Source organism: Salvelinus fontinalis, chromosome 11, assembly GCF_029448725.1.
Source record: "Salvelinus fontinalis isolate EN_2023a chromosome 11, ASM2944872v1, whole genome shotgun sequence".
Taxonomy (NCBI): Eukaryota; Metazoa; Chordata; class Actinopteri; order Salmoniformes; family Salmonidae; genus Salvelinus; species Salvelinus fontinalis.
In genome coordinates this window covers 7604453-7619133 of record NC_074675.1, presented here as the reverse complement: position 1 = coordinate 7619133, position 14681 = coordinate 7604453, and the positions used below count along the sequence as shown (strand labels likewise).

The window sequence follows — 14681 nt, the reverse complement described above, 5'->3', positions numbered from 1 at the left end:
TACAGTTAGTTGTTGTAACTTGTTGTCTGTGGTCTCTCCAGTCAGTTGTTGTAACTTGTTGTCTGTGGTCTCTCCAGTCAGTTGTTGTAACTTGTTGTCTGTGGTCTCTACAGTCAGTTGTTGTAACGTGTTGTCTGTGGTCTCTACAGTTAGTTGTTGTCTGTGGTCTCTCCAGTCAGTTGTTGTCTGTGGTCTCTACAGTTAGTTGTTGTCTGTGGTCTCTCCAGTCAGTTGTTGTAACGTGTTGTCTGTGGTCTCCAGTCAGTTGTTGTCTGTGGTCTCTCCAGTCAGTTGTTGTAACGTGTTGTCTGTGGTCTCTCCAGTCAGTTGTTGTAACGTGTTGTCTGTGGTCTCTCCAGTCAGTTGGTGTAACGTGTTGTCTGTGGTCTCTACAGTCAGTTGTTGTAACTTGTTGTCTGTGGTCTCTACAGTTAGTTGTTGTAACTTGTGGTCTCTCCAGTCAGTTGTTGTAACTTGTTGTCTGTGGTCTCTCCAGTCAGTTGTTGTAACTTGTTGTCTGTGGTCTCTACAGTCAGTTGTTGTAACGTGTTGTCTGTGGTCTCTACAGTTAGTTGTTGTCTGTGGTCTCTCCAGTCAGTTGTTGTCTGTGGTCTCTACAGTTAGTTGTTGTCTGTGGTCTCTCCAGTCAGTGGTTGTCTGTGGTCTCTCCAGTTAGTTGTTGTAACGTGTTGTCTGTGGTCTCTACAGTCAGTTGATGTAACGTGTTGTCTGTGGTCTCTACAGTCAGTTGTTCTAACTTGTTGTCTGTGGTCTCTACAGTCAGTTGTTCTAACTTGTTGTCTGTGGTCTCTACAGTCAGTTGTTCTAACTTGTTGTCTGTGGTCTCTACAGTCAGTTGATGTAACGTGTTGTCTGTGGTCTCTCCAGTCAGTTGTTGTCTGTGGTCTCTCCAGTCAGTTGTTGTCTGTGGTCTCTCCAGTCAGTTGTTGTCTGTGGTCTCTCCAGTCAGTTGTTGTCTGTGGTCTCTCCAGTCAGTTGTTGTCTGTGGTCTCTCCAGTCAGTTGTTGTCTCTGGCCTCTCCACTCAGTTGTTGTCTCTGGCCTCTCCAGTCAGTTGTTGTCTCTGGCCTCTCCAGTCAGTTGTTGTCTGTAGTCTCCAGTCAGTTGTTGTCTGTGGTCTCTACAGTCAGTTGGTGTAACGTGTTGTCTGTGGTCTCTCCAGTCAGTTGTTGTCTGTGGTCTCTCCAGTCAGTTGTTCTAACGTGTTGTCTCTGGTCTCTACAGTCAGTTGTTGTCCAGGAACACAGTGGTCCATCAGAGAGATGATCTGGTCAGGAGACCTCTACGCTGCTTTGTAGAGGACCAGAAGAACCAAACTACCCCTTCCACACCACCCACCACCACCCCCGGGAGGAAGAGGATGGCCCCCCCTCCACCCCAGACCCCCTCCACCTCCAGACCTCCTGCTCCAGTAGAAGCAGAGGGCAGCGCCTCCAAGAGGGTGAAGCTGACTGAGGGACCAGCTGAGAGGTGGGTTCATACAGAATGTACAGTATATATATATGTGCTGTCGTTCAGAGGTGTCTTAGATCCAGGTGTGACTGGGCTTTTGTGTTGTAACATCACAGAAGACATGTAGAAGCTTGTCAGCCTTCTTAGGAGAGTCATAGAAGGACTGAAACCTAGTAAGAGCGTAAGATAAACCTAGTGTAAGAAAATAAGATGATAGTTATAACACACTTGAACAAAAGTCTCTCAGCCTCCTTGGAGAGCCAGTAGAGGAGCAGTGAAACCTGGTTCGAGAATATGTGAACGGTGATGAACCCCTTATCCGTTAACCGTATACTCCTGAACGGTGATGAACCCTTATCCGTTAACCGTGTATACTCCTGAACGATGATGAACCCTTATCCGTTAACCGTATACTCCTGAACGATGATGAACCCTTATCCGTTAACCGTATACTCCTGAACGATGATGAACCGTTAACAGTATACTCCTGAACGGTGATGAACCCTTATCCGTTAACCGTATACTCCTGAACGGTGATGACCCCTTATCCGTTAACCGTATACTCCTGAACGGTGATGAACCCTTATCCGTTAACCGTATACTCCTGAACGGTGATGAACCTTTATCCGTTAACCGTATACTCCTGAACGATGATGAACCCCTTATCCGTTAACCGTATACTCCTGAACGATGATGAACCCCTTATCCGTTAACCGTATACTCCTGAACGGAACCCTTATCCGTTAACCGTATATACTCCTGAACGGTGATGACCCCTTATCCGTTAACCGTATACTCCTGAACGATGATGAACCCTTATCCGTTAACCGTATACTCCTGAACGGTGATGACCCCTTATCCGTTAACCGTATATACTCCTGAACGGAACCCTTAACCGTATACTCCTGAACAGTGATGAACCCCTTATCCGTTAACCGTATACTCCTGAACGGAACCCTTATCCGTTAACCGTATATACTCCTGAACGGTGATGACCCCTTATCCGTTAACCGTATACTCCTGAACGGTGATGAACCCTTATCCGTTAACCGTATATACTCCTGAGCGGAACCCTTATCCGTTAACCGTATATACTCCTGAACGGAACCCTTATCCGTTAACCGTATATACTCCTGAACGGAACCCTTATCCGTTAACCGTATATACTCCTGAACGGTGATGACCCCTTATCCGTTAACCGTATATACTCCTGAACGGTGATCAACCCTTATCCGTTAACCGTATACTCCTGAACAGTGATGAACCCTTATCCGTTAACCGTATACTCCTGAACAGTGATGAACCCTTATCCGTTAACCGTATACTCCTGAACAGTGATGAACCCTTATCCGTTAACCGTATATACTCCTGAACGGAACCCTTATCCGTTAACCGTATATACTCCTGAACGGAACCCTTATCCGTTAACCGTATATACTCCTGAACGGAACCCTTATCCGTTAACCGTATATACTCCTGAACGGAACCCTTATCCGTTAACCGTATACTCCTGAACAGTGATGAACCCTTATCCGTTAACCGTATATACTCCTGAACGGAACCCTTATCCGTTAACCGTATACTCCTGAGCGGTGATGAACCCTTATCCGTTAACCGTATACTCCTGAACGATGATGACCCCTTATCCGTTAACCGTATATACTCCTGAACGGAACCCTTATCCGTTAACCGTATATACTCCTGAACGGAACCCTTATCCGTTAACCGTATATACTCCTGAACGGTGATGAACCCTTATCCGTTAACCGTATACTCCTGAACGATGGTTGAAACCTAGGATGACGGTATAAGATATCTCTGAACTAGTAGACTATCACTGTTTCTGTTCACTCTATCCTAATGCTTTTTACAGTGTAATTACCCTGATATAGAGCAGAGATGATCAACTCCTGATATAGAGCAGAGGTGAACCACTACTTTTTCACATTCTTCTTCATTCTCTCCTCAGTGAACCGGCCAGGTCAAGCTGTGTGATCCTGTGAAGGACGAAGAACTTCAGAGATCCTTACTCTTTCGCTCAAACCAATCAAGTCAGAGAGATAAGCGTTAATGGGGGGATATGAGGAGAGATGGGAGGTAGTTAGATACTGGAGAATCACGTTAACGGGGGATATGAGGAGAGATGGGAGGTAGTTAGATACTGGAGAATCACGTTAACGGGGGATATGAGGAGAGATGGGAGGTAGTTAGATACTGGAGAATCACGTTAACGGGGGATATGAGGAGAGATGGGAGGTAGTTAGATACTGGAGAATCACGTTAACGGGGGATATGAGGAGAGATGGGAGGTAGTTAGATACTGGAGAATCACGTTAACGGGGGGAGATGGGAGGTAGTTAGATACTGGAGAATCAGGTTAACGGGGGGAGATGAGAGGTAGTTAGATACTGGAGAATCAGGTTAACGGGGGGAGATGGGAGGTAGTTAGATACTGGAGAATCAGGTTAACGGGGGGAGATGAGAGGTAGTTAGATACTGGAGAATCAGGTTAACGGGGGGAGATGAGAGGTAGTTAGATACTGGAGAATCAGGTTAACGGGGGGAGATGGGAGGTAGTTAGATACTGGAGAATCAGGTTAACGGGGGGAGATGAGAGGTAGTTAGATACTGGAGAATCAGGTTAACGGGGGGAGATGAGAGGTAGTTAGATACTGGAGAATCACGTTAACGGGGGGAGATGGGAGGTAGTTAGATACTGGAGAATCAGGTTAACGGGGGGAGATGGGAGGTAGTTAGATACTGGAGAATCAGGTTAACGGGGGGAGATGGGAGGTAGTTAGATACTGGAGAATCACGTTAACGGGGGGAGATGGGAGGTAGTTAGATACTGGAGAATCAGGTTAACGGGGGGAGATGAGAGGTAGTTAGAAGATATGAAATGTGAAGATTTTAACACTGATGCCAAAGACACACTATGAAACACCTTCTCGATAGGAGCTCAAGGAGATGGAATATGTGAGATGTGACTCTGAAATAAATGTTGTCATGAATGTTTTGTCCTGAATAGAATGCTCCCATTATATGTCAGAGCAAACGCTCAGCAGGAAAATACTGGATTACTAGATTGGGATTCAAAACTGTCACCTGGGATATTTTGGCAGCACGATACCGTATAATCTTAATGTTAAATCGTGATTTTTACTGTCTATTTACATTTAATTCAGACAAGAGCTGAAATATTAGTAACATCATGCTTGTCTCTATGGTAATATACAGTATATTATAATATTAGTAACATATCATGCTTGTCTCTATGGTAATATGCAGTATATTATAATATTAGTAACATATCATGCTTGTCTCTATGGTAATATACAGTATATTATAATATTAGTAACATATCATGCTTGTCTCTATGGTAATATACAGTATATTATAATATTAGTAACATATCATGCTTGTCTCTATGGTAATATACAGTATATTATAATATTAGTAACATATCATGCTTGTCTCCATGGTAATATGCAGTATATTATAATAACATATCATTCTTGTCTCTATGGTAATATACAGTATATTATAATATTAGTAACATATCATGCTTGTCTCCATGGTAATATACCATATATTATTATATTAGTATCATCATGCTTGTCTCTATGGTAATATACAGTATATTATAATATTAGTAACATATCATGCTTGTCTCCATGGTAATATGCAGTATATTATAATATTAGTAACATATCATGCTTGTCTCCATGGTAATATGCAGTATATTATAATATTAGTAACATATCATGCTTGTCTCCATGGTAATATGCAGTATATTATAATATTAGTAACATATCATGCTTGTCTCCATGGTAATATGCAGTATATTATAATATTAGTAACATATCATGCTTGTCTCCATGGTAATATGCAGTATATTATAATATTAGTAACATATCATGCTTGTCTCCATGGTAATATGCAGTATATTATAATATTAGTAACATATCATGCTTGTCTCTATGGTAATATACAGTATATTATGATATTAGTAACATCATGCTTGTCTCTATGGTAATATACAGTATATTATAATATTAGTAACATCATGCTTGTCTCTATGGTAATATACAGTATATTATAATATTAGTAACATATCATGCTTGTCTCCATGGTAATATGCAGTATATTATAATATTAGTAACATATCATGCTTGTCTCCATGGTAATATGCAGTATATTATAATATTAGTAACATATCATGCTTGTCTCCATGGTAATATGCAGTATATTATAATATTAGTAACATATCATGCTTGTCTCTATGGTAATATACAGTATATTATGATATTAGTAACATATCATGCTTGTCTCTATGGTAATATACAGTATATTATAATATTAGTAACATATCATGCTTGTCTCCATGGTAATATACAGTATATTATAATAACATATCATGCTTGTCTCTATGGTAATATACAGTATATTATAATATTAACATATAATATACAAGGCAGCGGCACTGTGTTACCATTAATAGCTACTGAGTTAATGAATATATTTATTCCATATCATGATTGTATCTTTCACTACTGCAGAGAGAGAGAGAATTCCCTCCTTTAAGAACTCTACTAATATGTGCCAGGCCATTCTGAGCCTTATGAATCGATGGTCTACTGATATGATTTTACTAATGTATCATACAATTACGTTCCTTTTTACGTTACACATTCCTTCTATAGTAAGCATGTACTCTGTCCAAATATATTTATCAAAAACATTAAACATTTTAAACATTCTTTGTATTTCTAAATGTCTGATATGTTTTCTTTTTGTTACTATTTAGTTGAGTCTCTTTTCTACTGGTTTCATTGTCCCTCCATTCCCCCCAGTACAATGGGCTGCTATACTGTCCCTCCATTCCCCCAGTACAATGGACTGTCCCTCCATTCCCCCCAGTACAATGGACTGTTATACTGTTCCTCCATTCCCCCCAGTACAATGGACTGTCCCTCCATTCCCCCCAGTACAATGGACTGTCCCTCCATTCCCCCCAGTACAATGGACTGTCCCTCCATTCCCCCCAGTACAATGGACTGTCCCTCCATTCCCCCCAGTACAATGGACTGTTATACTGTCCCTCCATTCCCCCCAGTACAATGGACTGTTATACTGTCCCTCCATTCCCCCCAGTACAATGGACTGTTATACTGTCCCTCCATTCCCCCCAGTACAATGGACTGCTATACTGTCCCTCCATTCCCCCCAGTACAATGGACTGTTATACTGTCCCTCCATTCCCCCCAGTACAATGGACTGTTATACTGTCCCTCCATTCCCCCCAGTACAATGGACTGCTATACTGTCCCTCCATTCCCCCCAGTACAATGGACTGTTATACTGTCCCTCCATTCCCCCCAGTACAATGGACTGTTATACTGTCCCTCCATTCCCCCCAGTACAATGGACTGTTATACTGTCCCTCCATTCCCCCCAGTACAATGGACTGTTATACTGTCCCTCCATTCCCCCCAGTACAATGGACTGCTATACTGTCCCTCCATTTCCCCCAGTACAATGGACTGTCCCTCCATTCCCCCAGTACAATGGACTGTCCCTCCATTCCCCCCAGTACAATGGACTGTTATACTGTCCCTCCATTCCCCCCAGTACAATGGACTGTTATACTGTCCCTCCATTCCCCCCAGTACAATGGACTGCTATACTGTCCCTCCATTTCCCCCAGTACAATGGACTGTCCCTCCATTCCCCCAGTACAATGGACTGTCCCTCCATTCCCCCCAGTACAATGGACTGTTATACTGTCCCTCCATTCCCCCCAGTACAATGGACTGTTATACTGTCCCTCCATTCCCCCCAGTACAATGGACTGTTATACTGTCCCTCCATTCCCCCCAGTACAATGGACTGTTATACTGTCCCTCCATTCCCCCCAGTACAATGGACTGCTATACTGTCCCTCCATTCCCCCCAGTACAATGGACTGTTATACTGTGACTCCATTCCCCCCAGTACAATGGGCTGCTATACTGTCCCTCCATTCCCCCCAGTACAATGGACTGTTATACTGTCCCTCCATTCTCCCCAGTACAATGGACTGTTATACTGTCCCTCCATTCCCCCCAGTACAATGGGCTGGTATACTGTCCCTCCATTCCCCCCAGTACAATGGACTGTTATACTGTCCCTCCATTCCCCCCAGTACAATGGGCTGTTATACTGTCCCTCCATTCCCCCCAGTACAATGGACTGCTATACTGTCCCTCCATTCCCCCCAGTACAATGGACTGTTATACTGTCCCTCCATTCCCCCCAGTACAATGGACTGTCCCTCCATTCCCCCCAGTACAATGGGCTGTTATACTGTCCCTCCATTCCCCCCAGTACAATGGGCTGTTATACTGTCCCTCCATTCCCCCCAGTACAATGGACTGCTATACTTTCCCCCCATTCCCCCCAGTACAATGGACTGTCCCTCCATTCCCCCCAGTACAATGGGCTGTTATACTGTCCCTCCATTCCCCCCAGTACAATGGGCTGTTATACTGTCCCTCCATTCCCCCCAGTACAATGGACTGCTATACTGTCCCTCCATTTCCCCCAGTACAATGGACTGTCCCTCCATTTCCCCCAGTACAATGGGCTGCTATACTGTCCCTCCATTCCCCCCAGTACAATGGACTGTTCTACTGTCCCTCCATTCCCCCCAGTACAATGGACTGTTATACTGTCCCTCCATTCCCCCCAGTACAATGGACTGTTATACTGTCCCTCCATTCCCCCCAGTACAATGGACTGTTATACTGTCCCTCCATTCCCCCCAGTACAATGGACTGTTATACTGTCCCTCCATTCCCCCCAGTACAATGGACTGTTATACTGTCCCTCCATTCCCCTCAGTACAATGGACTGTTATACTGTCCCTCCATTCCCCCCAGTACAATGGACTGTTATACTGTCCCTCCATTCCCCCCAGTACAATGGACTGTCCCTCCATTCCCCCCAGTACAATGGACTGTTATACTGTCCCTCCATTCCCCCCAGTACAATGGACTGTCCCTCCATTCCCCCCAGTACAATGGGCTGTTATACTGTCCCTCCATTCCCCCCAGTACAATGGACTGTCCCTCCATTCCCCCCAGTACAATGGACTGTTATACTGTCCCTCCATTCCCCCCAGTACAATGGACTGTTATACTGTCCCTCCATTCCCCCCAGTACAATGGACTGTTATACTGTCCCTCCATTCCCCCCAGTACAATGGACTGTCCCTCCATTCCCCCCAGTACAATGGACTGTCCCTCCATCCCCCCCAGTACAATGGACTGTTATACTGTCCCTCCATTCCCCCCAGTACAATGGACTGTCCCTCCATTCCCCCCAGTACAATGGGCTGTTATACTGTCCCTCCATTCCCCCCAGTACAATGGGCTGTTATACTGTCCCTCCATTCCCCCCAGTACAATGGACTGCTATACTGTCCCTCCATTCCCCCCAGTACAATGGACTGTCCCTCCATTTCCCCCAGTACAATGGACTGTCCCTCCATTTCCCCCAGTACAATGGACTGTTATACCGTCCCTCCATTCCCCCCAGTACAATGGACTGTTATACTGTCCCCCCCCCCCCCCAGTACAATGGGCTGCTATACTGTCCCTCCATTTCCCCCAGTACAATGGACTGTTATACCGTCCCTCCATTCCCCCCAGTACAATGGACTGTTATACTGTCCCCCCCCCCCCCCCCCCAGTACAATGGGCTGCTATACTGTCCCTCCATTTCCCCCAGTACAATGGACTGTTATACTGTCCCTCCATTTCCCCCAGTACAATGGACTGGTATACTGTCCCTCCATTTCCCCCAGTACAATGGACTGTTATACTGTCCCTCCATTCCCCCCAGTACAATGGACTGGTATACTGTCCCTCCATTTCCCCCAGTACAATGGACTGTTATACTGTCCCTCCTTTCCCCCCAGTACAATGGACTGTTATACTGTCCCTCCATTTCCCCCAGTACAATGGACTGTTATACTGTCCCTCCATTCCCCCCAGTACAATGGGCTGTTATACTGTCCCTCCATTCCCCCCAGTACAATGGGCTGCTATACTGTCCCTCCATTCCCCCCAGTACAATGGACTGTTATACTGTCCCTCCATTCCCCCCAGTACAATGGACTGTTATACTGTCCCTCCATTCCCCCCAGTACAATGGACTGTTATACTGTTCCTCCATTTCCCCCCAGTACAATGGACTGTTATACTGTCCCTCCATTCCCCCCAGTACAATGGACTGTTATACTGTCCCTCCATTCCCCCCAGTACAATGGACTGTTATACTGTCCCTCCATTCCCCCCAGTACAATGGACTGTTATACTGTTCCTCCATTCCCCCCAGTACAATGGACTGTTATACTGTCCCTCCATTCCCCCCAGTACAATGGACTGTTATACTGTGACTCCATTCCCCTCAGTACAATGGACTGTTATACTGTCCCTCCATTCCCCCCAGTACAATGGACTGTTATACTGTGACTCCATTCCCCCCAGTACAATGGACTGTTATACTGTCCCTCCATTCCCCCCAGTACAATGGACTGTTATACTGTGACTCCATTCCCCTCAGTACAATGGACTGTTATACTGTCCCTCCATTCCCCCCAGTACAATGGACTGTTATACTGTGACTCCATTCCCCTCAGTACAATGGACTGTTATACTGTCCCTCCATTCCCCCCAGTACAATGGACTGTTATACTGTCCCTCCATTCCCCCCAGTACAATGGACTGTCCCTCCATTCCCCCCAGTACAATGGACTGTTATACTGTCCCTCCATTCCCCCCAGTACAATGGACTGTTATACTGTCCCTCCATTCCCCCCAGTACAATGGACTGTTATACTGTCCCTCCATTCCCCCCAGTACAATGGACTGTTATACTGTCCCTCCATTTCCCCCAGTACAATGGACTGTCCCTCCATTTCCCCCAGTACAATGGGCTGCTATACTGTCCCTCCATTCCCCCCAGTACAATGGACTGTTATACTGTCCCTCCATTCCCCCCAGTACAATGGACTGTTATACTGTCCCTCCATTCCCCCCAGTACAATGGACTGTTATACTGTCCCTCCATTCCCCCCAGTACAATGGACTGTCCCTCCATTCCCCCCAGTACAATGGGCTGCTATACTGTCCCTCCATTCCCCCCAGTACAATGGACTGTTATACTGTCCCTCCATTCCCCCCAGTACAATGGACTGTTATACTGTCCCTCCATTCCCCCCAGTACAATGGACTGTTATACTGTCCCTCCATTCCCCCCAGTACAATGGACTGTTATACTGTCCCTCCATTCCCCCCAGTACAATGGACTGGTATACTGTCCCTCCATTCCCCCCAGTACAATGGACTGCTATACTGTCCCTCCATTCCCCCCAGTACAATGGACTGCTATACTGTCCCTCCATACCCCCCAGTACAATGGACTGTCCCTCCATTTCCCCCAGTACAATGGACTGTCCCTCCATTTCCCCCAGTACAATGGACTGTTATACCGTCCCTCCATTCCCCCCAGTACAATGGACTGTTATACTGTCCCCCCCCCCCCCCCAGTACAATGGGCTGCTATACTGTCCCTCCATTTCCCCCAGTACAATGGACTGTTATACCGTCCCTCCATTCCCCCCAGTACAATGGACTGTTATACTGTCCCCCCCCCCCCCCCCCAGTACAATGGGCTGCTATACTGTCCCTCCATTTCCCCCAGTACAATGGACTGTTATACTGTCCCTCCATTCCCCCCAGTACAATGGACTGGTATACTGTCCCTCCATTTCCCCCAGTACAATGGACTGTTATACTGTCCCTCCATTTCCCCCAGTACAATGGACTGGTATACTGTCCCTCCATTTCCCCCAGTACAATGGACTGTTATACTGTCCCTCCATTCCCCCCAGTACAATGGACTGGTATACTGTCCCTCCATTTCCCCCAGTACAATGGACTGTTATACTGTCCCTCCATTCCCCCCAGTACAATGGACTGTTATACTGTCCCTCCATTTCCCCCAGTACAATGGACTGTTATACTGTCCCTCCATTCCCCCCAGTACAATGGGCTGTTATACTGTCCCTCCATTCCCCCCAGTACAATGGGCTGCTATACTGTCCCTCCATTCCCCCCAGTACAATGGACTGTTATACTGTCCCTCCATTCCCCCCAGTACAATGGACTGTTATACTGTCCCTCCATTCCCCCCAGTACAATGGACTGTTATACTGTTCCTCCATTTCCCCCCAGTACAATGGACTGTTATACTGTCCCTCCATTCCCCCCAGTACAATGGACTGTTATACTGTCCCTCCATTCCCCCCAGTACAATGGACTGTTATACTGTCCCTCCATTCCCCCCAGTACAATGGACTGTTATACTGTTCCTCCATTCCCCCCAGTACAATGGACTGTTATACTGTCCCTCCATTCCCCCCAGTACAATGGACTGTTATACTGTGACTCCATTCCCCTCAGTACAATGGACTGTTATACTGTCCCTCCATTCCCCCCAGTACAATGGACTGTTATACTGTGACTCCATTCCCCCCAGTACAATGGACTGTTATACTGTCCCTCCATTCCCCCCAGTACAATGGACTGTTATACTGTGACTCCATTCCCCTCAGTACAATGGACTGTTATACTGTCCCTCCATTCCCCCCCGTACAATGGACTGTTATACTGTGACTCCATTCCCCTCAGTACAATGGACTGTTATACTGTCCCTCCATTCCCCCCAGTACAATGGACTGTTATACTGTCCCTCCATTCCCCCCAGTACAATGGACTGTCCCTCCATTCCCCCCAGTACAATGGACTGTTATACTGTCCCTCCATTCCCCCCAGTACAATGGACTGTTATACTGTCCCTCCATTCCCCCCAGTACAATGGACTGTTATACTGTCCCTCCATTCCCCCCAGTACAATGGACTGTTATACTGTCCCTCCATTTCCCCCAGTACAATGGACTGTCCCTCCATTTCCCCCAGTACAATGGGCTGCTATACTGTCCCTCCATTCCCCCCAGTACAATGGACTGTTATACTGTCCCTCCATTCCCCCCAGTACAATGGACTGTTATACTGTCCCTCCATTCCCCCCAGTACAATGGACTGTTATACTGTCCCTCCATTCCCCCCAGTACAATGGACTGTCCCTCCATTCCCCCCAGTACAATGGGCTGCTATACTGTCCCTCCATTCCCCCCAGTACAATGGACTGTTATACTGTCCCTCCATTCCCCCCAGTACAATGGACTGTTATACTGTCCCTCCATTCCCCCCAGTACAATGGACTGTTATACTGTCCCTCCATTCCCCCCAGTACAATGGACTGTTATACTGTCCCTCCATTCCCCCCAGTACAATGGACTGGTATACTGTCCCTCCATTCCCCCCAGTACAATGGACTGTTATACTGTCCCTCCATTCCCCCCAGTACAATGGACTGCTATACTGTCCCTCCATTCCCCCCAGTACAATGGACTGTTATACTGTCCCTCCATTCCCCCCAGTACAATGGACTGTCCCTCCATTCCCCCCAGTACAATGGGCTGTTATACTGTCCCTCCATTCCCCCCAGTACAATGGGCTGTTATACTGTCCCTCCATTCCCCCCAGTACAATGGGCTGTTATACTGTCCCTCCATTCCCCCCAGTACAATGGACTGCTATACTGTCCCTCCATTCCCCCCAGTACAATTGGGAGTAGAACTTCCGCACTCAACAACCCGGTCGCATTCCGCTTCGCTCCACAGGTAGTATCACATTTTCATTTCATTTCATTACAGTACAACGGTTTGATTTGTTTGATCGTAGCTAGCTACATAGCTAGCTACATAGCCGTCTTTGTATCAAAGATAATTGTGTAGTCTAGAGCGATTTTCTAGGTTAGCTAGCCAGCTATTGTCGTTCTTTTAACGCAACGTAACGTAATCAACACTGCTAGCTAGCCAGCTAGCCCCCGAATAGCAGCACTGTAGAAACTATTACACTCAACGGAACGACTTGATTAGTGTAGTGTGAATAACGCAGCCACTGCCAGCTAGCCTACAAAGTCAACAACGCAGCCACTGCCAACTAGCCTACTTCAGCAGTACTGTATCATTTTAATCATTTCAGTCAATAAGATTCTTGCTACGTAAGCTTAACTTTCTGAACATTCGAGACGTGTAGTCCACTTGTCATTCCAATCTCCTTTGCATTAGCGTAGCCTCTTCTGTAGCCTGTCAACTATGTGTCTGTCTATCCCTGTTCTCTCCTCTCTGCACAGACCATACAAACGCTTCACACCGCGTGGCCGCGGCCACCCTAATCTGGTGGTCCCAGCGCGCACGACCCACGTGGAGTTCCAGGTCTCCGGTAGCCTCTGGAACTGCCGATCTGCGGCCAACAAGGCAGAGTTCATCTCAGCCTATGCCTCCCTCCAGTCCCCCGACTTCTTGGCACTGACGGAAACATGGATCACCACAGATAACACTGCTACTCCTACTGCTCTCTCTTCGTCCGCCCACGTGTTCTCGCACACCCCGAGAGCTTCTGGTCAGCGGGGTGGTGGCACCGGGATCCTCATCTCTCCCAAGTGGTCATTCTCTCTTTCTCCCCTTACCCATCTGTCTATCGCCTCCTTTGAATTCCATGCTGTCACAGTTACCAGCCCTTTCAAGCTTAACATCCTTATCATTTATCGCCCTCCAGGTTCCCTCGGAGAGTTCATCAATGAGCTTGATGCCTTGATAAGCTCCTTTCCTGAGGACGGCTCACCTCTCACAGTTCTGGGCGACTTTAACCTCCCCACGTCTACCTTTGACTGATTCCTCTCTGCCTCCTTCTTTCCACTCCTCTCCTCTTTTGACCTCACCCTCTCACCTTCCCCCCCTACTCACAAGGCAGGCAATACGCTCGACCTCATCTTTACTAGATGCTGTTCTTCCACTAACCTCATTGCAACTCCCCTCCAAGTCTCCGACCACTACCTTGTATCCTTTTCCCTCTCGCTCTCATCCAACACTTCCCACACTGCCCCTACTCGGATGGTATCGCGCCGTCCCAACCTTCGCTCTCTCTCCCCCGCTACTCTCTCCTCTTCCATCCTATCATCTCTTCCCTCTGCTCAAACCTTCTCCAACCTATCTCCTGATTCTGCCTCCTCAACCCTCCTCTCCTCCCTTTCTGC

At 46.8% G+C, this 14681-nt stretch overlaps 1 protein-coding gene across 1 annotated transcript in view; it reads left to right on the top strand.

Annotated features, from left to right (window-relative positions):
* The window catches only part of arhgef39 (Rho guanine nucleotide exchange factor (GEF) 39), a gene marked incomplete at its 5' end in the record, with an annotated part of 9750 nt that extends 3519 nt beyond the window's left edge, over positions 1 to 6231 (top strand). The window contains 2 exon segments of the mRNA XM_055937286.1: positions 1245 to 1490; positions 3442 to 6231. Of these exon segments, the coding sequence (XP_055793261.1) occupies positions 1245 to 1490; positions 3442 to 3475 (280 nt within the window).
* Positions 6232 to 14681: the final 8450 nt, after the last annotated feature.